A 27,172-nucleotide genomic window follows, 5' to 3' on the forward strand; every position below is an offset into this window, starting at 1 on the left:
GTAGTGTGGCGGGATGGTGGGAGAAAACATGGGCGTCTCCACCGGGCAGCGCAGTCACGTGTGGCTGTCTCGGCTGCAGGCCAACCTCAAATGTTCGCCGAAGCAGAGCAGCTCTTCTTTTGTCGCCGCAATACGACTGCATCCCCCCCACCGAATCCCGTGCCACTACATACTGTGCCACTGCCTCCTTGTCCCGCCTCGCACGAAACCACTGCCCGCCTGCCATCTTCACCTCGACTGGACCTGTCTCCAACACATCGCCGCACCCATCCCCACACTAAATCTTCTGGCATCGACACCACGCTCCCTCACCACTCCTTGACCCACCACACCATGGCTCCTACTTCTTTTGCTTCGGCAGCTGCGGGAAACAGCGCCAATCCAGCGCGCGTAGAAGCGGGCGGCGACTGGTAAGTCGGCCCTCGTCTCTGTTTGCATCTCCTCCACACGCATCATTCTTCACTCTGGGCGCGCGGTGCTCGCCCATTTCAAGTCGCTATAAATAACACACTGCTCTCTCGCCCTACACAACCCCCGATACCCATCGCTGCAAACATGTGGCGTAGCAATTGCTTTGATACTCACGCCGACCGCAGGGCCCGACGCACCAACGGTGCCACGCAAACATTCCGCCGACCCTCACACGCGACCAGCCTATCCGGATCAACAACCCAACCAGCCTCACGAGACCCTCCTGCGCCGCAAAATTCTTCAACCAGCGCCGGCGTATATGTCCCCCCACATGCACAGCCTGGCCGCAATGGCAGTTCGTTTGAGGGCCGGTATTCGCGAGGTCAACTGACGCAGTTGTTCCGGATACAGCAACAGGCCGGAGACCTCAGCGACGGATTGTCAGATTTGTACATGGGTGTATGGGAACCTCACGCTACCAACGGGGCCTCGGGCGCGTCCTGGGGCCGCAAAGACGATCATGGTGGTGGCAGGGAAGCGCCAAGCGGGGTCGATCAGTGCTGGGACAAAGACGGCAGCATATTGCCGCTGAGTCTTACAGACATGACCGACGAGGAAAGAGAGGTAGGCTGTTGCTCATTGCACCATGCAGCGACCGAGGCTAACGTGCGCTTTCTCGCTTAGATCTTCCTTTCGTCTGTCAACTCGCCGTTGAAACCCCCCACGCAGAACAACAACAAGGACGGTACTCCCAAAGAACCTCTGTCCTTGCGCAAGTCTTCGGTGTCGCAAGGAGCAGGTACTCCCTACGGTCTGTCCTCGCCCACTGCCTCGCGACCGGGCGCTCGACGTCGCGACACCGGCGAAGCCTACCCCTTCCCCTCCTCCCCCGCTACCTCACGATTCGCGCGCGAAGAAGGCAGTGCCGTCACCCCGCCGCCTGCTTTGGTACGTCGTCGGACGGATTACAAGGAGTCTGCAGAGGGTCGTCCGGGTGAAGAACGCGATCGGGAGAAGGGTGCTGGTGACAACTCAGGTCCCTTTGGTCCTGCGAAGCGGAGCACTACGGCGCCGTTCAGCCCAGGTGCTGGTGCATCGCCTTGGTCTGCAACGCCTGGTGGTGGCTTTGGTGCATTTGGAAGCTTCGCCAATCCACAAGCAGATAAGAAGCCTGGCTACGGTAGCTTGCGCGGCGAGAGTCGCTTCAAAGGTCTAATGGGCAAACCAAGTGTTGAGGACTTTGGCAACGGCCCGAAGGACAAAGCTTCGACGAATAACTTGGGCAAGCTTAGCGAGGCAGAGCCCTCAAAAACTGATGCATCGTGGATGGAGGCCCGCACTAACCGACCAATGAGCAGCGACACAGATCCTTTCCCCGACCATGAACACCCAACGGGCAGTGCTGCGCTTCGCGGCGAAGACGTTAGTCCGCCCCGACCTCAAGGCTTCGGTAATTTCGCAACGCCCCACCGCCCAGACCACCGTGATGACTCTGGATTATCTGCATTCGGAATGACTACCGACAACATGTATAGCAAGAATAATTTCACAGAGCAGTCGCCCCTCCGTGGAGCTGGTAACGAGCCCATGAGCCCGACGGATACCAATCCATACCAGAGCCCGCATCACGCACGGGATCAGCATGACGACTCGGACGATTCCGGCGACCAAAACGCCCACTTTCCTGGCATGAGCAGCTTCCACATTGACCAGTCGGTCCACTCAAGCATTCACAATGCCTTTGGTGGCCTTGGAGGCCTTGGAAAGGCTGTGCCATTCGAGACTGCAGCAAGCGATCGTAGTCAAACCTCCAGCGTTGGCCCCAATCGAGGTTTTCCTACCTTGCCTGGGCTGGGTGGTGGTCTGCCTGGTCTGGGAGGTGCCTCGGCTTGGCCATCTCACACCTTGGGTACCCCAACCCGCGAACGCGGCGGTCTCGGTGGCTTTGAAAGTGCTTTCGGAAACGTAGGTGAAGCTCAATCGCCTTCTCTGGCCGGCCTAGGCAACAGCTCGTTGTTTGGTCATGGCCATGGTACAGTAGGCCGCTCTAGCAGGCTCGGCTCCTTGTTCCCAGCTTCTATGCAAGAGCAGATGCGATCAAACGACCCAAATCGAGCCCCTGTTGACGATGGATCTTCACACGGTGATCGTCAGCATAGCATGACTGGCACTTTTGGAAGAAACGCCTTTGGCGGCCAAGCGCCTGCTCGTGATACGGATAGCCCTTTCCGCGCAAACCGCAATCTTTTTGACGACTTTTCTAATGCCCATCATGACGATCATAACTCAACAGGACAGCCCCAGAACATTGCTACTACCTCCCTCTCCATGGCTGCGTTGAACCCGACCAGGACTGCCCAGCCTTCGACCCCAGGCGTTGGAAGCCCAGCTTCCAGCCAGCCTCCAGTTCCTCAACAGCGTATGATGGTCATGCCTGATAGAATGAGGTGGATCTACCGCGACCCATCGGGCAATGTTCAAGGCCCATTCTCTGGTCTGGAGATGCACGACTGGTACAAGGCTGGATTCTTCTCTCCCGAGTTGCTAGTCAAGAAGGCCGAGGAGCCCGACTATGAACCTCTTGCGCAGCTCATCCGTCGTATTGGCAACTCGCGTGAGCCTTTCTTGGTCCCTCAAATTGGCATTCCCCATGGTCCCGCTACATCCCAGCCTGGTAACTCCTGGGCCGGTGCCGGTCCTAGTGCCGCTGCTGCTCCAGGAGCTCAACCTCCATTTGCAAACAGCTTCCCGAGCTTCGGAACCACCCTTACTGCCGAGCAACAAAATGCACTTGAGCGTAGAAAGCAAGAAGAGCAGTACCTCATGGCTCGTCAGAAGGAGCACCTAGCTGCACAGCAACAAGCCCTTGCCCGCCAAGTCCAGATGGGAGTAATACCAAACCAGCTCAATCACCACTCCAGTGCACATAGTCTGCACAGCCAGCCAAGCTTTGGTAGTATCACATCACCTGGCGGATATCAGCCATCGCCCCCGCAGGGAGCCGTACCAGGAGCACCTGTTCCTGGGCTAATTGATAGTACCTTCAGAGCTGGTCCAGGTCCAGTACCTGGTCTAGGCCCTATTGGCCCTGGTATGGACATGATGAACAATCGCAGAGACCAAGATGTGCCCGCCATGATGGATCGTCTCAACTTGGGACGGAACAATCAGCCCCAGTTTGGCTTCGGTGGACAACAGCAGGACCAAGATGCACATGCACAATATGTGGCTTCAGTGATCGGCGATCGGGCTCGCTTGAAGCGCGAACAAGCAGAACATGATGCCATGATCCGCCAGGGCAGCGCTGAAGACGTACAGGCTGCTCGCAACTTCGCCGAGCGCTTTGCCGAGTTTAATGAGCTGCGAGTCCAGACAGATATGGAACAACCAAAGGCAGTCCCTCCACCAGAGGGTGTCATTGGAAAGCCTTCATCTTCGTCGGCTCAGCAATCACAACAAGCTTCTGAGCCTGCATCGCCCGTTGGCGCAGATGGTCAAGAACAACAATCTGAAAACAAGGAGCAGCCATCCTCTACTGGACAAGAGCCACTATCGCTTACTGAACAAGTGCAGAAGGCTGCTTCTGCCAAACAATCTCCTCAATCTGCAAGTGCGTGGAACAAGGTTGAGCCCGCAATTTTCCCATTCCCGCCGCCACCATCCCAGTCTCCTCTTCCTGCACCTGCCGCCCAGAGGAAACCAATTGTTGCCGAAAATCTCAATGCCGAATCTCGCTCGGGTGCGGCAACCCCAGCTGCCGATACCCCAAGCGTCTCAGTTGCGCCATGGGCGAAGGAGCCTGTCAACGCATCCCATGGTCCTTCTCTGAGGGAGATCCAAGAGATGGAAGCAAAGAAGGCGGCAGAGCGAGAGGCTGTCGCAGCTGCAGCTCGTCGCGAAGCATTCGAGAAAGAACTTCAGGCTCAGAACCAGTCGCCTGCGGTGCAACCCGGTTTACCTTCCAGTTCAACTTGGGCAAGCGGTGCATCTCCCGTCACACCCAGTGCAAACAATGCTTCCGTATGGACCAAGCCTGTGACAAGCAAGGTTGCCGCACAGCCGACTCCAAGTTCCAAGAAGACGCTTCAGCAAATTCAGAAGGAGGAGGAAGCTCGAAAGCAACGTGCCGCTGCTCAGAGTGTTGCTGCAGCCAATGTATTTGGATCACCAGTCCCACCACCATCTGCCGGAAAGCGATATGCTGATTTGGCGGGTAAGAGCACCCCTGCGTCGCCTGCAGGACCTGCAGGGCCTCCTGGTAGCAGCCCATGGACCACGGTTGGCGCAAGTGGAAAGGTCAAGGCACCAGGTGGTACGACAACGCCCGTTCCTGGCGCCGTTCGCTCGGCTAGTTCTACTATAGTGCCCTCTCTCGCTAAGAAGCCCACAGTCGCTCGCAGTAGTACTGCAGGAGCACCATCTGGCAAGCCGAATGCGGAAGAAGAATTCCGCAAGTGGGCCGTCAATGAGCTCCGCCATGATCTTAACAAGAACATCAATGGTATGTCCTGACTTGTATTATATTGAGCGATATTTGCTAACGTTTGTACAGCGGAGGACTTTGTCTCATCTCTTCTCAGCTTCCCTGCTGACGCCGAACTCATTACCGAGTCCGTTCATTCCGCCTCCAGCACGCTCGACTCTCGCCATTTCGCCGAGGAGTTCCTTCGCCGCCGTAAGCTAGCGGACAAGGGCATCATTGATGAGCGCAACACTTCCTCTCCTGCTGAGAACAAGGCTGCAGGAAGCGGATGGTCTGAAGTTGCCAAGAAGGGTGGCGCCAACGCAACCCAGCAGCAACCCCTGGACTCGAGCAACTTCAAGGTTGTTGCTCCTAAGAAGAAGACCAAGCGGTAGATTCGCCATGACGTGCCGTGTGTCGTTTGAGGAGGAGGAAAACTTGTTTTTACGATTCCAGAAAGCGTAACTGTAGTCAAAAGCATCTGAGTTCAGACGAGAAGTGATCTTTGCAAACGGTTAAAGGAAAAAAGTTACATGCCAGTATGTAAAGGATGGCGACTGCTGTGATGATTGGATAGTGCCTTGGTATACGTTCATTTTGTCGTCTCTTAGGCAAATGGGCACATGTATTCGTTCTATGGCTCTCGAGGATGTCGCCGTCTCTACCGTAGTGGCTAGTGTTAATAGTAGATTCAACAATATGTACATGCTGCTCTGTCCACTTTGTTGTCTTCATGTTTGATCCTTGCACACTGGAAGTCTCACCATATCACACACATGTGTATACACGTATCTAACACGGAGAGATAGGAGACCAACTCTTCCATTCATATTTATATACGTTTCACCATACACATTACCCCCTACGTACCCTGAGCCAACGGCGAAGCCAATCCCCACCATCTCCATCACGACGAAAGCGCGGCAAACAAGAAAATCAAGGGAAGCGAGGGTAGAGTGGAGGGGTATTCAATTCTCAATCTCAGCATCATCAACATCAATACCACATAAGAAGATAGAGAGAGTGACAGCAATGAGAACATCAATTTTTATCATCATCTTCTTCAATTCCGAAAGTTGGAAAAAAACAGCAAATTGGTATATTTCTTTTCTTCGCGCCGATTCGAAGGTTGCCAGGTTAAGGTAAGGAGTAGTAGTAAGTTTAGGGTTGATTGGGAGAGGAGGAGGGGGAATCATTTCGAAATCGACACAAAAGAAGGCTTCTCAAAGGTTACAGGAGCAGCAGCAAAAAAAGCAAAAAAGAAAAGAAATGAGGAAAAACGCCCTTTCGGAAATAAGCAAAGGGAACCCCGCACACACGCGCAAGAAAACAGTAGCAGCAAAAACAAGACAATAAAAACCAGGCAGAGAGAGATGGAGAGAGAGAGAGAGAGAGACAAAGACAAAACAACCAGCCAGGCCAGGCTTATACGTGATATTCGCCGTAGGAGTGGGAAGGTTTTGGGGGTATAATTCTTTTCTCGTCGCACACGTACAAGAGACAATTGAACGCGTAGCGGTGGGGGTATTCTTCGTTAAAAGGCCGGGGGGTACAGTAGTGGTATCAAATAAATGGTTCGAGATTGTTGGTGTATCATTTAACGAGGAGGCCCAATAGGGGCCGGGTATCCAGATGCAGAATGAGAAGTGCTAGGGCGCCCGCTGTCCACGGAGCCCCGCGGATCGTACCGGGGAGTCACGTCCCCAGACGCCGCGGAAGAGGAACCAAAAGGAAACTTGGACTCAAAACGAGGAGCTGGCATGGGCCAGCCGTTGGTGTGGTGCTCATCGTCTGCTAAGTTGATGCCGCTGTCGTTCCACGGGTTGCGGTAGCTACCGGTGGACTCTAGGCTGGCAAGGGATGCCTTGGAAGCGTTGCTAGAAGCATGCTTGAAGAGCGATCCGGGTGAGTTGGTATTTTTACGTCCGTTGAAGATGGACGTGAACGATGACATGCTGCCTGGCTTGCGAAGGCGGTCTAGCATACCACGAGGCTCATCATCACCACCAAAGTGAGAGCGAGTAGGAGAGTCCGTGCTGTCGACAGCAGGCTCGGCACGCTGTAGAAGCTTCGACTCAAAGAAGGGCAGGGAATCTTCGAAAGAGTCAGACTTGGGACGTGGAAGCGCGCCACGAACCGTGTTAGTATCAAGCCCGTGCATGACGAGGTGATTGAGCAAGAAGTCAATTGCATCTTTCAAGCCACCAGCATTGTTGCGAGTGAAGACAATGTGGAAAGCCTCAACCTGCTCTTCTTTACCATCAATGGTTTCAGTCTGAGCTGGCTGGAGCTGGGCATCGACCTCATGTTGAGTCTTGAGTTTGTCAAGAATCTCAGCCTTGAATTCAGCGGAACGGATGTGCTCGCTAAGCTCAGTGGTTGAAGGGAAAGCTAGGTCGTGGGATTCTGGCACCATGCCCTGATATTGGTTAGTGGGATGTCTTGGGATAGAATTGTAGGACAAAAAAATACCAAGAACTCATCGACTGCGAATGGCACCTGGTACTCAGGGCCAGACACAGTAACAATGTCGCTAGCCTCCTCAGTGCTAGGGAAGGTAATCTTGCAGTTAAACTTCTTCTCTAGCTCGTCAATCTTGTCTAGGCGGGCAATGAGCTCACGGTGGTACAAGCGGTTGATGTTGATAGTCTCAGAGACGAACTCGGCATCAGCCTTCTCAACCATATCCATGATCTCTTGCTTGACAAGGTCTAGGTTCTGAGCGTTACGCGCAGGAGTGCGGCAGATGACATTGTCAACCTTGATGTCATCTTCTTCTTTGCCGAACCCACCACGATCCATGGCATTGGAGAACTTGACGAAGACGGAATACTTCTTCATGATGCGTTGGATATGCTGACCGCCGATGCCAATGATGCGCTTGTGGTACTGGTCAGGTACATGGAAGGAGATGGATGCGGGCATCTCCTGCTCTACAAGATCTAAACCATTCTTTGTAGCTTCGTATTGAGCACCACGGACTACAATGTAGAAGTTGTACTCGTTGAAGCCATCGAAGACAATCTGGACACTGCTGTGGCTCATAATCTTGTTAATCTTGCCATTCTTCTTGCCGCTGACAAACTCCTTGTGTTCGTTGGCAAGCTCAATCTTGACGCTCATGTTGTACTGCGACTTCTTCACAAAGGGGATGTTACTGATGACCATGAGAGCAGCTCGTACAGCATCATCAGACCCATAGATATGGAAGTTGAGCTTCTCAAAACTGACTTCGGCACCAGAATTGATGCAGATGTCGGAGAGCATAGCACGAACGTCAGCTGGAGTGGGAGGACGTTGCGTAGGGTCAGGATGAGTGATGAACCACGATGCACTGTAAAACTGGCCGGCCTAAAAATTTGTAAGTAGATGCGTACAGTGGCAGACTATCAGAGACTTACAAGTTGCATGAGTTCGCGTACAGTGCGCTCAACGTGCAAGACGTCGGTGCCCTGTACGCGCACAACACCACGCTGAACACCAAGAGGAGGGAGCAGGATGTACGATCCATTGTTCTCGATGATCTTGCGGACCTTATCAAGACGTTCGAGCAGAATAGCGTCGAGCTTGGTGTCAGTGACCATGACGGGCTTCACGAAGACTTTGGTGGACATGACCAGATCATGCAGGCGTTGCTTAGCGCGCAATATGTTCTCGGAGTTTTCTCCCGTAATGTAGACTAGATCGTCGGGACGGCGCTGGGCACCCGGTGGCGTATAGCCGAACAAGCGCGGAAATGGCGGGGGGAAGTAAATGGCAGTGCCTGTAGCTGACTCAATCATCTTGATATTCTTGCGTCCACGTCCACATATCAGGGTATGCATGGTCAACTCCAGCTTCATGGTATCGACACATCGCTTAAGCTGTAATGGCATACCGTTAGCATGGAGCGCTAGCAGAACATCAGTGGGGCATCAAGAACTCACAATCTGGTCGATCATAATCAGCACTCGTGTCTTTGCGTGCTCCATGGTCTCGAGGTCTCCGTAGATGGCGCATCGAAGGCGCGGGTCGGCTCCGGTATCGATATTGCCATGGAAGCTGGCCGTCTCAATGTCTGGCTGCTTGGGCATGAGCAGGAATATGTCGGCCTTGGTCGCCTTGGCAATGAGATCGAGCTGGTTGAGCACAGCGCCCCGGACATTTTGCGTAGGCGGGTCTATGATGAGTTGCGAATCAATATCGACAAAGGATGATCGCTGTGCCAAGATGTCAGCAACGGCCCGACAGTTATACAAGTCTGAACGGGCAGCCTACCAGAGAAATGGGCGTCGAGTTGAGGATCCGGCAGCGCATCGAGTTGACAATCTCGAGTTCGCCAGACAGACAGACGTTAGTGACCAGGGCCCGCAACGGGCCCCGCTGCAGGCCAGGAAGCGGCTTGGACTCGGCAGACGTGACAACGGCAGACACGCGTCCGTCCGTCTGCTCGCTCACCTCTCGACACAGGTTGCGCAGGTTGTCGACGTTTTGGGCGTGTACAGGCAGTTTGTGTGTGGGCGTTGAATCTGCCGTGCCTTCCGGATGGGTCCATCGCGCTTTTGCCCCAGGGCTGGCCCACATGATGTCGTCCGGGTCGGGGCCAGCGAGATTGGAAGAAAAGGGCACGTTGAAGGACAGATTGACCTGGGTGCCGGGGGGTATGACGGGCGGGGTTGAGGTTGCAGTCGAGGGCCGCTTGATCGGAGCTGTGACGGGCATTTCGTGGTTGGACCTCGAGAACGAGAAGCCGGTCGAGGGGGTCATCTTCTCCCAGCCGTGCCGGGCTTGTGCCGGGAAATTTGAGAGTTTGTGCATGGTGGTGGAGGATACGCCCGGGGGAGTTGGCGGGCGTCGGGTGGGTGGGAGAGAGGGCAAAGGGAAGAAGGACGAGGAAGATGGGGAGCGCAGCAGCAGCTGGCGGGCGAGCGAGCGTCGAGCAAGGCGGAGCGGGCTGCTGATTGGCTGCACTCGCGATGGTGGGCCCCAGCGTGCCTCCAACACCAAAAGCAACCTCGCCCTGCGTGGCCACGACCAACACCGGCCGGTCCTCGCCAGCAGAGGGGGAGACAGAAGGGGGGAAGAGGGGGCTGGGAAAGACTACGCCCGTCGAGTGCAGTGGGTCGTCTGTGTCTCTTGCATCTGCTTTGTTTTGGCGTGTTGCATCATCGGCTTCCTGTTTGCATTCTTGGATTCTTCCGAGTCGAGTCGCCTGCTTGTTGAGCTGGGCTGTGTGGTGGGTGGTGGGTGGTGGACCGAGAGCCTGCACATCCTCGACCAAACAAGGATAGCTGGGCGCTCAGACTCGCTGCGTATTACACCATCATGGCCTTGCCGAGCAAGAATAGACATGACGCGGGATCCGGCCACCTCCCCTCGTCCCCGTGTCATAGTGTATACGAGCATCTATGTACACATGCACATGTACAAACCCCCTCACGCTCATAGCCATCCCGCCTCGACCGAGCCTCTTTGCGCGGCAAACAAGCATGGCCCGATGCATGAGAAACACACCGCGTGCCGGTGACGAAACAGGCTTGAGAGCAAGTCCAAGCGCCTGCACACGACACACTCTTCTATACCCCCCCATACACTACAACTACTTTACATACACACATACAACCTTACATACTTACACATGCGCCTATGTACACTGCTCGTGGCGCCCGTCCCTCTTCCCGCTGCTCCTCCCACTTGCACGCTTCCGACTATTACCTCCGCGCCCCTCTCCCCTGCCGTCCCATGACGGATGTTCACCCGCCAACCTCATCTGGTATAACCACCCCTCTACTAGTCGGCCTCTACACCCGGCCTGCGTCACCCTTGCGCCACATCGCCCTGAAACACCCGCCTGCCCACTGCCAAGCCTACCCTCCATTTGCTCCCTCTCTCTTACTCTCCCTCACTTTGGATGCCTTCATTTTTTCTATCATGGCACAATCCACAAGTACACAACAAGCGACTACAGCAATCCTGGTAAGCCATGATGCATTGCTATCAACTAAACCTACCTTCTCTTCTTTCACATGCTGCGCCTTATCCAATAGCCCCGTCGTATTCACATTACAACACAAGCTACACAAGCTACACAATCTGCCCAACACCTAGTCAAAAAGCCCAAACCTTATAACAACACATCTCAGTACCGCGCATACACGTGACGCCCCTCGCCAGCATATGCCTCCGGTCCTACCTCCATGGGCCCCTCCTCGACGTACCGCCGACTTTGCGGCGCGCTGATATACTGGTGCTCCTCAAACGGCTCCTGGTACACAACACTGACTTCCCGGAACCGCGGTTGTTGCGACCCACGCACCGCCACTGGTTGTATGCTTTCGTGCCGCACATAGCCCTCGGGTATCTCTCTTCGCACTCCCTCGGGACGCATACTGTATGATCGCGCTGGAGGATACTCTCGTGGAGGTCCCATCTCCTCGTACTGTGGCCCAGGTCGATGTTCCACTTCTATTGGACGACGAGACGCCTCTCGGTGACGATATGGACCCTCCATCATCTCTACTTCTGACGCTTCAATGTACCGTCGAGGTGGCGGCGGCATTCTCTGTATAGTCTCGCTTTCATACAACTCTGTCCGAGCAGGGGCGCGCATGCTAGGCTCTTGCGTAACAGCACGCTCGTAAAAAGGGTCCACCTCAATGCGCCTACTTGGCGGTGCCATTGACTCTCGAGCATCCACTGGCGCAGCGTAGTATCGGTTGCCGTACTGGTCTACAACAATTCGGCGGGGTGGCGGGGCCATGAGCATTGGTGATTGCCCATGTGAGATGTATTCGTGCACAGGGGATCGCGACCGACCGTGGACGTATCGAGGTGCTGCTGGCGGGCGTGTAGACGCTTCTCGGTACACAGGTGGCGCTTCTGCGCGCTCGATGAAGGCATGAGATGCTGCCCGCATCTGACGTGGCTCTGACGCAACGTACATCTGCCCTTCGCCGCTAGGAGAGTACGGTCGTCGCGCATACTGTAGACTCGCAACCCGTCTAAGATCTTGATCGTCGCGCAGTGCTTTGCGTTGTGGTGTGCGTATGACAGTAGGAGACGAGGATGGCTCGTCAAGCTCACGGTAAGGACGTACAAATGGATCCTGCTCGCGATAGTAGATAGGTTGCGCTCGAGGATTTGCTTGCGCCGACACAACCTCCAAATCATCGGGCTGTGGCTGTAACGCACGACGCTTACTGGGCTGTGGATCAGAGTAGGATCCGAACGGAGGAGGTGATTGCGGCTCTTCTTTGATATAAGGCTCGGGAGATTGTGCAACCTGCTTGCTGGCTTGCTGTCGTCTCCTTTCTTCTCGTCTTCGCTTCCGAGGATTTTGACCAGATTGCCCTGGACCGGCTGGACTCTGACGGCGTGAACTATACACACATTAGCATAATCCTAAACACTCTCAAAATATATGTGCCAGATACAGAGATACTGTAGAGCCTCCATTCGCTGTGCAAGATATTTTCCAGGCCAAGGTACGGCTTCCAAAGTCGGATGGTACTCAGCAGCGGAGGATTGATGTCTCATGCGATCATTTGGCGTTGAATGTTATCCGGGATCCAGAACGGTTCAAACGACAATGAAGGAAAATGACGTAGATGAAAGAATTCAATATCATACCCGTTTGTTCCACCATTGCGATTGCGGCCCCGACTTCTCGGTGGTTCACTAGGACCAACATCGGCTGGAGGCGGAGAATAGTCCTCTTCTTCGTCACCGTCCTCATGCACTTGTGCAGGCTCAGGCTCATAGATTTCTATGTCATCAGCCGGCTCATAGGCCTCCTCGTCCAGATCGATCACTGGGGGCTGGGCGGGACGAGTATGGAGATTCACTTGCTTGGCAGTTTGTTGCGCTTGCGGGGTCAGTGGAGTTGCAGCAGCATGAGCATGGTCAGCGTGATCAGGCTCTGGCGACCAACTGTCTGCCTTGCTAGAATAATAGGAATTCTCGTCAAACGACTCGACACCATCACTGTTGTTAGCCGTAGATGGTAAGCCAGAAACAGGCGGAACCAGTTGGTGAGCCTTGATCAAACACTGCTCCACATCGATGAGAGCTTCTCGCTCGTCAACATCGTTGCCGCGACCCTTTCGGTCAAACTGATCCTTGAGAGCGCGTTCTATTTGTTGTCGCTTGAGCTGCTGCTCTGCCTTGACCAAATGTTCAGACTTTGTGAGCAGGACAGGATCGATGCCCGATGACGAAGACTTGGCCGAATATGGTCGCTGTGTAGTGTGGATTGGAGAGGTAGGGGGCCGCGCCGACAACGCTGGACGCGGAGGAAGCAGCTGTGACGAGGGTCCGTTTGGCGTGCCGTTGGTCGTGGGCCTGGCCAAGGCGGGTTGGGGAAGACGCGGTGCAACCTGTTCAATTACTTTGGCTGGAAGGTGTATACGCGGATGTTTGCTAGCGAAGACCTCGTCGCGTATCTGCAGAATCTTCTGGAGGAAGTCAGCCTCGCGAAGCACCTCTGCAGATACCGCGCTGGCCCCGTTCAAATGCGACGACGGCGCTGTGGCTGTCGACGACATTGAAGCCATTTGCGCTGCGATTACAACAGAAAGGAAAGCCGAAAAATTAGTACCAGCACCAAGAAGCAAGCGCAGCGTTGGCGATTATACAAATATAGGCAGCACCCGCGACTGAGCTGGGTGTGAGGATTGGTAAAGGGGAAGGGGTTCGACAGCGGCCAGCGGGAATGCAGAGAGATGGAGTTGCAGCGCGTCTTGGTTTTCAGTGATGCACGCGCCAATTCCAACTAGTCCTAAATGGGCGTGCTAGTCGGCCATGTATTCATCGCGCCTTCGATGACTGTAAAGGGAAGGACCGAGTTCCGATCCGACAGAAGTTCTTCGAAACGCTCTTCGGTACTCGTTTTCTGCATTAGTATAAAGAGGTATGACGACATCACATATCAGCACCGCCGTCTTGCTTCTTGCTTTGTATTGATCTTCCATACTCTAGTGCCACTCACTCCGACCACTATCTTTACTATTCTTGATTCTAGTATTGCCATTTCACAGAACATTACGAACCCACCTTCTCGACCATCAACCCCTAACTCGACACAATGCACTTCAACACCGCCGCACCGCCGGAGACCATGAAGTATCGGTCGCAACCCGCACATGACTCACCAGCGAACGGTACCGCTGTTGTAGACGAGAATGAGAAGCCCGTCTTCTTTTTCGATATTGACAATTGTGTAAGTAAGCCCTTGGGGTTTGATCAACACCTACTGACTGTTATGTAGCTTTATCCAAAGAGTGCGTATTTTGTAGTACCCAAATTATTATACTCAACACTAACATAATCAGGTCTTGAAATCCACCGTATGATGAGCGAACTGATAGGTAATTATCCCTCTATATCAACTGAACTTCCATAATGCAGTCAAATTCTTTAACCTTCTGCTCGTATTGGGGAGTTTTGTGCTTTTCCTCAAACACCAGCTTAACTTTTACAGATAAATTCTTCCAAGACCACCTGAGTCTATCACAACAAGACGCCAATGAACTGCACTTCCGATACTACCGAGAGTACGGTCTTGCAATTGAAGGACTCGTGCGCCACCACAAGGTTGACGCACTAGAGTACAACAGCAAAGTCGATGATGCGTTACCTTTAGAAGACGTCATCAAGCCTAACCCGGAACTACGCAAGCTGATCGAAGACATTGACACCAGCAAAGTCCGCTTGTGGCTATTTACTAACGCTTACATCAACCACGGCAAGCGCGTTGTCAAGTTGCTACAAATCGACGATCTATTCGAAGGAATTACCTACTGCGATTACGGCTCGGAAAAGTTCTACTGCAAACCACATGCCGAGATGTTCGAAAAGGCTATGGCTGAGGCGGGCATCAAGTCGAATGAAAAATGCTACTTTGTTGGTGAGTTGGATTTGAGAAACGAGCTTTCTTCGAATGTCACTAACGTCATGTCAAGACGACTCGTACATCAACTGCAAAGCGGCTCAGGAACGAGGATGGAAAACAGCACACTTGCTGGACGAAAAGGATCCAGCGCCCGAAGTACCCGCCAGCAAGTACCAGATCCGCAGTTTACAGGAATTGCGCAAGATTTTCCCCGAGGTATTCAAGAGCTCGTAGGAAAGAAGAACTTGAGTTAGAATCTGGAGGGTATACCTGATCATAGAACGAGAGTACCGACGTCTTGCCAACATCGGAAACCCCATACACCGTTAATCAAGATCTGAAGATATAGAATTACACACAGAAGGATACAGTCAATACAAGATTCATCACAAAGGTTGTGAAGTGGTCATGAAAGCTTGTTTATATTATCCAAGCTGGAGAGCATCCTCCCGCGGCACGTACCGGCACATGGTCCTAACCCGCTTGTTCGTGCTCAAACATGTAAGGAGCAAACACGTGTGTTCATACACCTTACAAACCATTTACCACCCGCTCACCGACTATCTACTCCACGGGAAACACGAAAAAAAGTCGCGTCCACTTCAACACCACCCATGTCTCCGCAGCCTACCAAACACTACCAAGTCATGTCCGCACCCACCACAACCACCACCAACACCACCCCTTCCGACCCACCCGCCCCGCACTCTTCCGCTCTCCCCCCTTCAGACTCTTCCTCCAACGACGCATCCTCTTCCCACCCCAAAGTAACACCCCCACGCACCCCCCTCCTCCGCCTCGAACTCCGCGACCTCTCCAGCCCCGGCACCCACACCTTCCTGCGCCTCCTCCACGCCTCCGACGCCCTCTCCACCGCCGTCACCACCGTGCTAACCCACCTCTACACCTCCCTGCCCGCCACCAGCATCCCACCCACGCGCTCCGTAACCCTCGTGCTACGCGACATGGACGGCGTAGCCTACACCACGGGACTAGACCTAGATTCCGACCACAAGGAAATACACTTCAACACGTCGTACATTGCGGGCATCGACGCGGGGCGCGTGAAAGAAGAGATGGTGGGGGTCCTGGTGCACGAGATGGTGCATTGTTGGCAGTGGGATGGGCGGGGGGCGGCGCCGGGGGGTCTCGTGGAGGGGATTGCGGATTGGGTGCGGTTGAAGGCGGGTTATGCGCCGCCGCATTGGAAGAGGCATGTGGATTGTGAGTGGGATGCTGGGTATGAACGTACGGGGTATTTTCTGGCGTGGCTAGAGGAGGCGCATGGGAAGGATGTTGTGAGGAGGATTAATGAGGGGTTGAGGGCGGAGAAGTATGATGAAGAGAGGTTGTGGAGCGAGTGTTGTGGGAAGAGGGTTAAGGAGTTGTGGGCGGAGTATAAGAAATGTTATGAGGAGGAGTGTAAATAGGGATGAGGGCATCGGCGACGAGGGTTCGAGTATTTGGGTTACTCGAATGGCGTCGAATTAACCATGCCTCATTTATGTTTAGATTTGGGCCACAGGTCATGTCTCATACGCGCAGTTGATGAATATAATGTCCTTTACGTACTACTGAGCTATCTACAAGCCGCACTATATACACCTCTCGAGGGACCTTGCGTTATACCATACCTTGCTGCTCCCGTTTAGCTTGTGTACAGCTTGTTTTACTGTTGACCAGTAACAATGCCCCCTGGTGGTGGTACTGGCTGTCCTTGGGTGCCAATATCCTCTTCTCCACTGCTACCCGTCCTTTCCGTGGGCTTAGTTTCCGTCGTAGGCTCTTTGGGCTCTCCAATACCATCCGGCTTCGGCGGGGTTTTTGTACCTGGTCCACCGCGTCTCTGCCAGTCAAGCCATGAGCCACGGTATTCACCAACGTTTTGATATCTGTCTTTTGTTAGTTCTAACAGTCTTCAACCTGATATATCATTCTCCATCCATAGGAGTTTGTCACTTCATAAGAGGATCAACTCACCCAGCCTGTCTCGCAATACCGGCCGCTGCCGAACTCCTAACCCCCGCCTTGCAGAAAAACACAACCTCCTTGCCCTTAGGTGGCTTCTGGAACCCAAAGCGATCCTCGAAGTCTTCCTCGCTTAGGAGTAGCGCATCTGGCTGCGATGTAACGGGGATGTTGATGGAGGTAGGGATAGTATTGGCCTCGAATTCATGGGGTTCGCGCACGTCGATGAGCAGTCGAGAGTCAGAGGGGTGTTCGAGAATGTGAAGGACCTTTGAAAATCAATATAAATACTCAAGAAACAAGAAAAAAACCATGAAGAAGCTACGTACATCCTCAAACTGGTAGACTTTGTTTAGGTTGGGTGGCTGTTGCGAATGCCATCTCTTCTGTACAGGCGCCAATTGCACACCGGGGGTATTCTCCCAAACTGACAACCTGCTCTTAGAAGTGCTTGTGCTTTGCTGGCGCAACGCAAGGCTGAAAGCTTGTGTAGCATTGAAGCGCAATCGCGAAGTTTGTCGACCTATGACCGAGGCATGTGCGCGGACGCCGAGTTGAACCGCGCGTTTGGAAGCCATTGCTGCTTTACAATGCAGCGAATTAATTAAAGAATTATGTAGGGGATCGTGGCTCCTAGTCTAGAAGATTTGGTGTGCAATATGTTTTGTGAGCAGAGACAATTGATGATGCAACCCGGAGCAGAGCGTGCTAAGTCCTCGGATGTAACGAAATTAAATCCCGACGTCACTCTTCGCGAACGCTGGGGCAATATGCATATATGCGCTAAGCCCTACGACAGGGCTAACATCCTTGGGCGTATGCAAACCATTCCGAGGGCAGACAGTGGCACTGGCGCAAGGAAGCTTTCCGTCAAAAGGCTGGGCAATGCGTAGTTGAAGAGGTGAGTAGATATTCGTACCAACTATGTTTACAAGTACTAGCTAGCAAGAATCTCGAGTCCATCAAACAGTCCTATACTCCTGCCATGTGGTAGCGCCATTCAGCAATGCCGGCGTAAGTGAAACGAGAAGAGTAATGGGGTATTAGACGCCTTCGAGTGACCGTATTATGAAAATTTAAAACCAAAAAACCAAAGATTGAATGTTTCCCATGAATGCATCAAGACCGCAGTCAGGCTTACTCATTGTGCTCAACGTCCAAACCACGCAACTTTTGCGACAGCAAACCCGCACTGGGGGGGGCTGTTCGGACTGCTGATAGGAGAGAACGCGTTTCCGCCGTACCCAACATCGCCTTTGTTCAGTTTTTCAAAGGCACCGTCACCGTGCGACGTTAAGCTCTTGCCACCAGGGCGCGGAGACGTGACTGGAGTTCTGAAGGGGCTCTTCGGATCTACATCCATGTGGTCTCGCGAGACGGATCGTGATTCAATTGCAGCCAATCGACCAATATTGAAAGGTATAGGCTGCATATCTGGTATGTGCGAGCTGAAACTGCTCGATGCAGATGAGTTTGTAGTACCACCTGTGAATTTGACAGCTATAGGAGGCATTGGCGCATGGTGGCTCAAGCCGTCAAGCTGATCGTACGTTTGTTGTGAGTGATAGCGTGGCCATCCAGCACTGCGACGACGCAAATCTCCTTCGTTGGTGAACTGGGGCCCAGTGGACGTAGTTTTTTGTGATACCAACGAGTCGCGTGTTGGTTTATAGGTACTGTACCTTGGCTCTGGCTGTTGGATCTCATTTCTTAGTTTCTCCTTACCGTCAGGGACTCTGTTGGCAAAGACGACTCGTATACTTTTATATAGGTAATAACGACCTTTTGACGGACAACATATATGCAAGTGAATCAAGTAACGGAGAATCGGGCGATCGTTGGGGTCATCCGAACCGCTGAGGGCAGCTTCTGGACGATCAGTACCGAGGTTTTTCCGTGAAGAAGCGGGCATGTCTATTATGGGACCGGCAGAATAACTGCGCTGTCTGACAAATGTTTTCTGGCCTGGTTCCATGTCTGACACGTCGTATGGGACTAAGAACAGCTTCACTGCCGTCTTGTTTGGGTTCTTCAAAACAATCTGAAGTTGACCCTGCGGAGGAATTCGATAACAGCCCCCAGGAGGTGCTTTTGGTGACGTGGATCGTCGCTTTTTCTTTTCTCTCCGACGAAGATCTCCTTTTATAGCCTGTGAATTTTCTTCGTCACCAAGTTGTATCCGAAAATCTAGGTCATCTTGATCTGGAGCAGGTGCGGCGTGTCGTCGCTTGCGTTTGCCAGGTTCGTTGCTTTCGTCAGGAGCGGGTAGTGAATTTTCCAAATCTATGAGGCCAACATAGGGACTTGGCTCATTATCCGAGATCCTACCGTTTCCTGTATTATAGCTGTAGAAGACTGCAGGAAACGGAATTGTGACGTGAGGTGGGCACTTGAGGCTTGATTTGCATTGCCCTCGTCCGAGAACGCCAATCTTCGCCACAAAGTCAAGGGGCCGTGATGGGGTGGTAGACATGCGTCCTCGCAATATAGACTCTTCGTATGAGCCCACCATGGGTGCGTGCTGGAGTGGAGATGCCTCGGATGAGAATGAAGGCCGTCGCGGGTTGAGGAATTGTGGCTGAGAAAAGGATTGGGGTTCTGAGTGATTGATTGTCGATGACCGCCGAGGTTGATGCGCTTGGTATGGTATCGAGCTGCTATAGCGTAGATGACGAGCAGCGGGTGTTCCAGTTGTAGAGCGCGCCATGTGGGTAGACTGATAGCCGTGGTAAGACGCAGGAGAATATGTGTGTCGGCGATTGTTCCTACTAGGGCTTGGAGATGTCTGACGTGAGCTCGGCCTAGAAGAGAAATCCAAATCTGTATTATTTGCCTCATGTACGAGCGGGCTTGTGGGAGGCAAAAGCGTTATCGAACTAAGCGATGACCGTGATGTCGTTCGTGAGCGCGGAGCAGTGCGATTGTCGCGGTTGCGTGGGTCAACGTATGAGACGTCATGCCGGTTCACATTGTACGCCGCCGAAGGAAAGGAACGATCCCATGGAACGACTGGAGATGTTGCGAGGAAAGCTGAAGCTGAGACGTCATTGCTCGAAGCGCACCCTGCTGGCTTCTCTCTAAAGTCACCGGAGTGCAATGCGGACCGGGGGCGCTGGATCTCTAGACCTGCGGCTGCGGGGTCCCGCAAGTATTCGGGAGTGGAGGGTTGTGACGATTGCAAGTCGTTAGCAGGGGCGAGAGGAGTCCTTGAGCGGTCACGGGAATTGGGGCGGATGGGAGCATCGGGGTCGGTTGTGATGTCACTCTAAGGGAAAAGGGTCAGCGATGTGCTTGGTATGGCAATGACGAACCTTGTAGCGACAATGCCCTCCAGGCGACTCAATACTCACACCCTGCCATTGCAGCCAGGACGGGCTGTTTGTCTTTTTGATTCTCTCTACCCATTCTTTCCGGCCGAATATGGACGACTTGCGCGTTTGGCTGGGCGACGCGGGGTCCGCGTCGAGCGATGATTCAAGTGTGGTCGGTACTTGTGCATGCATACTGGTCTTCCACGCCCCCTCGGCATCCGATTCTGCGGTTCCTACTCTTCGGAGGGTGGATGTCACCGGCTCAGGCAAGTTTGATGGCGCCCGCAGGCTATCACTGGGCTCATGAAATATGGGCATGGTTGAAGCAGATTGTGGCAATGGACGGCATAGGCACGGGTGCTGAGCAGATCAGAGCATACAAACGAAAGTGTGCAGGCGCGAGACGGTTGTGAGAGCACGAGGATGAGGGTTGAAATGTCGCGATGGCGGAGATGGCCTTGTTGTCGCGGTTGGAGCACCTGCTGGCCCGGCGAATGGTATGAGTAAGAGTTTCCAGTTTAACCCGGGTGCGCTGGCTCCAGTGGCCGTCTCATTGCGCAGGCATGGAGCCCGGTCTAAGACGAAACGCCGTGGAGCCCGGGAGGTGGGGGGTGCAGAGCGAGAGAGAATAGTGAGTGAGTGGCGCAAGGGATGGACGGATGACGAGGTGCGAGAAGTGTCCCGAGGTGGTGCGTATATATGTCATTGGCGCTGATAGATAAACTATGTACGTCGCTGGTGCGGCGGCGACTGCTGAGGCGCTACATCGGGCGCGGTCACACGACGAACAAAAGAACAAGTTTTGAGAGCATTGGTGGCTGCACGTGCCCACAGCAGGAGGAGAATGGCTGAGTCTGTGTGGAAGAAACACGGCGATGGATAGGCTTGGGACACGAGGGACTTTGACTCTGCGATGTATGTATGCAAGTACACATGCATTCACATCACATGCATGCTACCACATAGCACTCACACCCTCGTCTCCCCCGCCGCCGCCGTGTTCGCGGCCGCACTGGGCTCCGCTTTGCCAAGCCCGACGGACCTCCGCGCCATTTTGCCTTTCCCATCTTAGCCTTTACCCATCCAAACTTTTGCGACACCACAAACACCTTTGGCCATGGGCGCAACACGACCGCATGAGGGCGGCGCAAAGCCGTCTTCAAAGAGCAAGGACACCAAGAAGAAGAAGGGTTTCGCCATTGGGCCTGCAAATCTGCCTGATGGCACACACAGAAGAAAAAGTAAGCGCTTCTCATTTACATCCCTGCAGCGCACTAGACATAGTCGGCGCATCAGAATACCAGACATGTTTTCGCAGCGTGCTCTGCGCCTCTTTTGCGCCTTCAACCATACTACCTTCTGCAGCTGCTAATTGTGACTTCAGTTGAGAAGATCAAGAAGAGCCTCATAGACAAGGCCAAGATCAAGAAGCAATACGCCAAACTCAAGGCACGCGAGGAGAAGGAAGCCGTCAACCCACCCAAGTCAGTCTATGACCGCGAAGCCAGCACCGAGCAAGGCGAAAAGGTTTCCTCCGAACCCACTGCTGAGCCCACTCTGGAGCCACACCCCGACCGTGCTGTCCTGCTAGAGGAAAAGTCGCCTGAACCAGAGCACCAACAGAACTTCGAGAGGCGTCAACGGCGACCGCGCCCCCAACCTTTCCAGAAGGAAAGCGAACTAGCGCAAAAGAAGAAGGACGAGGCTGAAGCGCGCCGGAAGGCCAAGGAAGAGGCCGACAGGGAGCGTGCTAAGAAGGCTGCTGAGCGAGAACGCTTTAGAAAAACAATGGCAAAAGCAAGGGGAGGTCCAAATGGCCAGCGAAAGTTGGGTCGCGAAAGCACTGTCCTGCTTGCAAAAGCACAACGGCTCATGGGCAAAACCTGAAGCATCTTGCCCAAGTCTTCGAGTGGTTGAGCGAGTATACACACTAAATACTGCTGTGTCATGCTGCATATACAACCTATCCTTCGGCCCTGACAAGGGACGCTAGGTCCAAGCGTGGAGACTCGTCTCGAGGACGAGTACAAAAGGGCGTGTTCTCACAAAAGATGATTGGATAGCATGTGCTCATCGTCTGCAGTCATATATCTGCTACATTCGGCGTGCAAATCCGGAGTAATACCGCAGTGTAAACTCTCCCGTGGCGGCACCTGCCGAACAAGGTCCTTTCCCCGCACCAGGTGTACAGGCACCAAACTCTATCTTCAGTCCTGCTATCTAGGATACACGGGCACTAGTTTCTTGCATTTTGTGCTTTCGAATCAACTCAATTACGTACATTGACGCGTAGCAATCAAACTTCACCAACTATCTGATGGTACGGCATGGAATGAGGATAAAATTCAGAATCAAAGATCATCTTTTACAGTTTCACTGCAACTCAGATTAAGTCTCATAACATCCCTGATTCGGTCTTCAGTATCATACCCAAAGTGGGTTTGTGTGATATCGACATTTTGTTCGGGCTGGCTTCCGTAGCGTGTGTGAGGACGACAAAACCCATGGGCGCGTTGTGGACTACTCTTCGAAATCGTAAGTCGACCATCAGATCAAAAATCATTGACTGATGTTGTCACATTTGTGGAGCATTTACTGCACACGCAACTCGATTCGTGTGTACATCACGGCGCTGAATCATGGCCAAACAACTCAGCGACTTCAACTAACATGTACGTACATCACTGGAAGCCCTGAACGAGCTCTTCATAACACAATCAACACCCATCCCTAGCAGAATATCTCTTAATCCTCCGGAATTGCTTACAGGCCAATGATATATGTACACCTTCGCAGGGAGGATTTATTCCTGCCAAGCGAACGACTTGGGCAATTGTCCACAAGTGCGTCAGGTCCATGGTTGTCAGTGCGGCCCCCAGCCACTTAGGCACGGCTTGTGGAGCAACAAGCTCCTCTGACCGGCACCTGGTTGTGGTGTTCCTCGGTTCGTTAGCGGTGAATGGCCCATGCAGCCTCGCCTTACAGGCCACCAACCCTTTTCTGGATCCTTGGGGCTGTACACACCATCGTGGCCCGTCGGTCGATGCATTAGCACTGTGCGCACGCGTCATTATGGCAAAGCCTCCTTCAAGTGCGTCTGCAGTAAATCACCGAACAGTTTCAACATGGCCCATCCCCTAGTCGACGCACTCACTAGCCACATGGAGGAGTGACCTAGGATACCACGTCTTGGCATAACGCTTCTTTGCAACCTTCTGCCGTCTATTTTCTGCCATAGCCAAGTGCCTGGCCCGCCAAGACTATGGGCGTGGTAGTATTCGCTTGCGCCTTAAAACCAAGGTAGATCTTGTACCATCTAGGTTCAGATACGCCTAGTCATCTTCATTACTCTTCCAAGCCCTTTTGACACTACTACGCCTTCTGCCAACCTCTTATCCCAGCCGTGTTACCAGATCATATCCTCTTTGCACCTTCTCACAGTCTTGGCCAGCCCAAAGAAACGCCTTTGAATATAATATATTGAACCGCCAATGGGGTCCCATAGTCACCCTCCCAGAAAATGGTCTTTATCAGAAGATCAGAAGCTAAGAGAAGGAGTTGAAGCTCAATGTGGGTCTTGGTTTCCTACAATTCTCAATAAACACTACATTTTCTCTGTTTCTAAAGTTCAGATTGTGATCATGGTGTTTAATAATGGCTGACATCTTTTTAGTGAGAGAAGGAGAAGTCAAAGATTGGTATGCTCCAACATCGTACGATAGAAGCCCCTAATCTGACTGGTCACACAGGTGCAGAATTGCTGATAGTCTCCCTGGTCGAACAAACAAAGACTGTCGAAAACGGTGGCACAACTCTGTGGCAGGCGGGCTCAAGAAGGGGCAATGGTCAAAGAGCGAGGATGATTTACTAGCAAGAGGAGTTGAAGAACACGGCCAAAGGTAGGCCACAATGACAACATCACCTATGAAGCTGCTGACAGAGTACCACTAGATGGACAGTAATAGCAAACTGTGTGGGAACAAGGAGCGCAGATCGTAAGTATTTCCGTATCTTGCTGACAGCTTGTCTTGTTGACCATCAATAGAATGTGCAAAGCGGTGGCAGCAGTCACTCGATCCAAATCTAGACCGGAGCGAATGGCAAGAGACTGATGTTAGTTTGGAATAATCTTGGAGAGATTGAGTAGCTCTCGTGTGCTGACTCTGTATCTTAGGACAATGAGTTGATTGATGCGGTTCAGCAACTTGGGCGCCATTGGAAGGATATTCAACGGGAGCATTTCCCAGAAAGATCGAAGAACGATATCAAGAATCGGTATGCTCTTGCAGAAATACCATGGAACATTGGCTAACAATTTACAGGTACACAGTCTTGGTACGGCGGTATCAGAACCAAGGCATCACTCTCGCAAACGCTCCAAGCTCTCCATCCGATTGTGGTACACCCGCTCCGTTCCCCAACTACCCAGAAGACGATGGTTATCTATCTCCAAACTCAGCAATGTACGATTCCCTTCTACACACTCCGTCACCGAGAGGACATCGCCTTTCGTGGTCAAGTATCGACAACGACGCATACTCAACATGGTCCTCTTCACAAGCATACACCATGCCTACCGCTGTAGCCGACCAACATATCCACCAGTCGTCAGCAACCCTGCCTCAATACGGATACACCCAGCCACCACCAATAAACCCAAACATGCCTTCACCATGGGATCAAACGACCTCGTACATGCACCCTTCATCACCATCGCTTCACACCGGCGGCGCATCCATAAACCCTTCGATTCAGGGCTATAGCAGCTATCAACTTGCCCAGCAACCAATCATATCGCGAAGTCCAGTCTACACAGCCCCCACGGCCCACGCTCCGTATGGCACAATGCCACATGGGCCGCCACGTCGAACGTCTGGTCAGCAGGATTATATCGAGACAACATCGCCAATGTATCAGGATCCTAGAAACTCGCAATATTCCTATTACCCTTCGTGAGGCTGTGCAAAACCGGTCAGGGAACGGACAGGGGAAACAGGCTTGGCATCTTTCATTTGAACGTAGATTAGATTTGTGCAAATATGTTAGCTATGTAATTGGGCAGGTAGTCGCAGAGGGAGGTTGACAAAGGAAGTGTGACTCTTCACTGGCATTTTTTCTTGAATCCTGTAATGCAACATTGTAACGGTGTTTGTTTCCGCCTATCCACGGCATTGTTTTCTTCTCCTTCTTCCTTGCATGTTATCCATGTCTCGTTTAGGCGGCCCGCAGCAAATCTTAGCTTCCTTCCGTTTGTTTACCAAAAATAAACACACCCACACACCGAACATTGCATCACTTTACATTCATCACTTGCATTCATCACACTACCCACTGGTAAAATAACTAGCCTGTGGGAAGGAATCCTTCAAGGAAGATGTGCAACAAGGTCCCCTAACCCTCTTCCTACCTGGAAATGGTTGCAGCTGATTGGGGCACCCAGGGGGGGAAAGGTGTGCAGAAAACACGCGATGCTGCACAGCCTCAAACCCCGAGTTGCAAAAAACAATGGAACGCCTCGGACAAGAAAACGGGAAAATTAACGCTAAACTTGGGTAATTGCCCTAAGTATTCTTCCCCTCTTATTCTTTTTCTTTTCATGCACCCACGATTTAACCAGTGGTAATAATATCGCGTGTCTTGCCCCTCCCTCCATCCCCCCCCCCCCNCCCACGATTTAACCAGTGGTAATAATATCGCGTGTCTTGCCCCTCCCTCCATCCCCCCCCCCCCGGTTTAATAAGTAGTTGCTAACGGACTTTGATGGATGACATGTGACAGGTTGTTCACCAAGGAGAATCAGGCAACCCACGCAAAACGCCCACGGACCCGGGAAAAAATCCCAAAGCTACGATCCACTTTCAACGCGTTTGACAAACGGGTAAATAACCTTTTGACACGGTGTTTTTTTTTCGTGTGATCGTTTTCTAACTTAACTTATGCTTTACCGCTTTGGGCCATTTCTGCCTTGGAAACAGCCTGAGCCGTTTTTGTCGCGCGGAAGTTGCATGCATGGTGCATTGTATATGCATGGAACATGCAATGAAGCCTGACCCGCGCCGCCCATGCCACACACAATTACTGGCGCCTGATGGCTTGTCGCTTCGAACATTTCCTTACTATCTGCCCTCTGCGATCTACTACTGGCGAGCATAGGTACTAGTTGGCGATTGGTTACTTACTACTCCTACTAGCAGGTGAATCCACATGACACCACAACGCACACACGCCCTTTGACAAGCACCCCCTCTCCCTCTTCATTTCGTAAACACAGCATGCGCCACGTAAACAAAACTTACAAGTCACCAATCCCAACCCGCTCCGTCTTCTTCCTCCCAATCCCAAAACCTCTATATTACCACCCTTAAGTCCCCCCAAATCCCCAATCCACGCTACTACCCTCTTTTACTCCACATGGCCCGAACAAGCACCATCCCAGCAAAAAACCACCCCCCGCAACGCACCCACCCCCTTGTCCATCGGCAACCCCGTGATAGGACTGTTTGAACCTCCCCCCCCTGGGCACGGAAAACTTTCGCTTGCCAAGATATCTTGCTCCCCCTTGCTCTCTCATATTCCCATCATCGGGACTATATGGTATCTTTCTCATCTCTGCCTCCCCCGGCTAGTGTAGTACCCAGCGTAGCATCGGGCACGGCAACGACATCGCAGTTCTTGTCTCATTGGTTGCATCTGTCGGATAAGGGGGGTACGTACCTTTTTTTGTTATGGTGAAACGGGACCGGAGAAAGGTGGTTTCTGGGGTGAGGGTTTGGGAGTGGGATGAGGGGTTGGAGAAGGGCCTTTGGGGTTCTGGATGGTTGCCTGGAGACTAGGGGTTGGCCTTTTTTGGAGTTTGGGGGGTGGGGGGGGGGGTGAGGTACGCGTTCCTGCATGTGTGAATGTATGTTTTGGGTGGAAGGATTTTAGGTCGGAAGTTGAGATTGGGCGTTGGTGGTGGAGATTGTACGTGTTGCAGGATGGGAATGTAGAGAGTGCCTACGTATGTGTTCACTTTTGGATGTATGTGTGCTATGCTTCGCTTGGGTATTGGAACTTGCTTGCATCGCGTGTTGGTGACGTAGATTTTTGGTCACAATACTTTGCATGAGTATACGTGTGTTGGCTGCAAATCCCTTTCACTCGCACGTACAA

The 27,172-nt window shown here is 52.8% G+C and overlaps 10 protein-coding genes across 10 annotated transcripts; 6 read left to right on the top strand and 4 right to left on the bottom strand.

The window, feature by feature from the left end:
- Window positions 1-555: 555 nt before the first annotated feature.
- COCCADRAFT_27007 (uncharacterized protein) lies at window positions 556-5,268 on the top strand (the record flags this gene model as incomplete). Its single annotated transcript, XM_007715015.1, has 3 exons — window positions 556-1,035; window positions 1,096-4,912; window positions 4,964-5,268. The coding sequence occupies 3 exons, from the start codon at window positions 556-558 to the stop codon at window positions 5,266-5,268; spliced, it is 4,602 nt and encodes a 1,533-aa protein (XP_007713205.1).
- Window positions 5,269-6,470: 1,202 nt separating this feature from the next.
- On the bottom strand, window positions 6,471-9,670 carry COCCADRAFT_98630 (uncharacterized protein; the record flags this gene model as incomplete). The annotated part of the gene is made up of 5 exons (XM_007715026.1): window positions 6,471-7,292; window positions 7,346-8,224; window positions 8,275-8,736; window positions 8,800-9,072; window positions 9,131-9,670. The coding sequence occupies 5 exons, from the start codon at window positions 9,668-9,670 to the stop codon at window positions 6,471-6,473; spliced, it is 2,976 nt and encodes a 991-aa protein (XP_007713216.1).
- Window positions 9,671-10,991: 1,321 nt separating this feature from the next.
- Window positions 10,992-13,395, bottom strand: COCCADRAFT_98587 (uncharacterized protein; the record flags this gene model as incomplete). Its single annotated transcript, XM_007715027.1, has 2 exons — window positions 10,992-12,231; window positions 12,482-13,395. 2 exons carry the CDS (start codon window positions 13,393-13,395, stop codon window positions 10,992-10,994), a joined length of 2,154 nt encoding a protein of 717 aa, XP_007713217.1.
- A 539-nt stretch (window positions 13,396-13,934) lies between these two features.
- COCCADRAFT_98608 (uncharacterized protein) lies at window positions 13,935-14,975 on the top strand (the record flags this gene model as incomplete). The annotated part of the gene is made up of 5 exons (XM_007715028.1): window positions 13,935-14,069; window positions 14,118-14,130; window positions 14,182-14,217; window positions 14,331-14,756; window positions 14,812-14,975. The coding sequence occupies 5 exons, from the start codon at window positions 13,935-13,937 to the stop codon at window positions 14,973-14,975; spliced, it is 774 nt and encodes a 257-aa protein (XP_007713218.1).
- Window positions 14,976-15,523: 548 nt separating this feature from the next.
- Window positions 15,524-16,162, top strand: COCCADRAFT_67412 (uncharacterized protein; the record flags this gene model as incomplete). The annotated part of the gene is made up of 1 exon (XM_007715029.1): window positions 15,524-16,162. A coding segment is annotated over one exon (639 nt), but the record flags the coding sequence as incomplete, so codon positions are not given.
- A 248-nt stretch (window positions 16,163-16,410) lies between these two features.
- On the bottom strand, window positions 16,411-17,287 carry COCCADRAFT_5813 (uncharacterized protein; the record flags this gene model as incomplete). Its single annotated transcript, XM_007715009.1, has 3 exons — window positions 16,411-16,633; window positions 16,722-16,978; window positions 17,039-17,287. 3 exons carry the CDS (start codon window positions 17,285-17,287, stop codon window positions 16,411-16,413), a joined length of 729 nt encoding a protein of 242 aa, XP_007713199.1.
- Window positions 17,288-17,859: 572 nt separating this feature from the next.
- On the bottom strand, window positions 17,860-20,338 carry COCCADRAFT_27013 (uncharacterized protein; the record flags this gene model as incomplete). The annotated part of the gene is made up of 2 exons (XM_007715016.1): window positions 17,860-19,974; window positions 20,021-20,338. The coding sequence occupies 2 exons, from the start codon at window positions 20,336-20,338 to the stop codon at window positions 17,860-17,862; spliced, it is 2,433 nt and encodes an 810-aa protein (XP_007713206.1).
- A 799-nt stretch (window positions 20,339-21,137) lies between these two features.
- COCCADRAFT_98624 (uncharacterized protein) lies at window positions 21,138-21,907 on the top strand (the record flags this gene model as incomplete). The annotated part of the gene is made up of 2 exons (XM_007715030.1): window positions 21,138-21,261; window positions 21,405-21,907. 2 exons carry the CDS (start codon window positions 21,138-21,140, stop codon window positions 21,905-21,907), a joined length of 627 nt encoding a protein of 208 aa, XP_007713220.1.
- Window positions 21,908-23,511: 1,604 nt separating this feature from the next.
- Window positions 23,512-24,976, top strand: COCCADRAFT_98602 (uncharacterized protein; the record flags this gene model as incomplete). Its single annotated transcript, XM_007715031.1, has 7 exons — window positions 23,512-23,590; window positions 23,694-23,718; window positions 23,770-23,919; window positions 23,972-24,015; window positions 24,066-24,133; window positions 24,195-24,295; window positions 24,343-24,976. 7 exons carry the CDS (start codon window positions 23,512-23,514, stop codon window positions 24,974-24,976), a joined length of 1,101 nt encoding a protein of 366 aa, XP_007713221.1.
- Window positions 24,977-26,342: 1,366 nt separating this feature from the next.
- On the top strand, window positions 26,343-26,651 carry COCCADRAFT_98567 (uncharacterized protein; the record flags this gene model as incomplete). Its single annotated transcript, XM_007715032.1, has 1 exon — window positions 26,343-26,651. A coding segment is annotated over one exon (309 nt), but the record flags the coding sequence as incomplete, so codon positions are not given.
- Window positions 26,652-27,172: the final 521 nt, after the last annotated feature.

Source organism: Bipolaris zeicola, assembly GCF_000523435.1.
Source record: "Bipolaris zeicola 26-R-13 unplaced genomic scaffold scaffold_95, whole genome shotgun sequence".
NCBI classification, from domain to species: domain Eukaryota; kingdom Fungi; phylum Ascomycota; class Dothideomycetes; order Pleosporales; family Pleosporaceae; genus Bipolaris; species Bipolaris zeicola.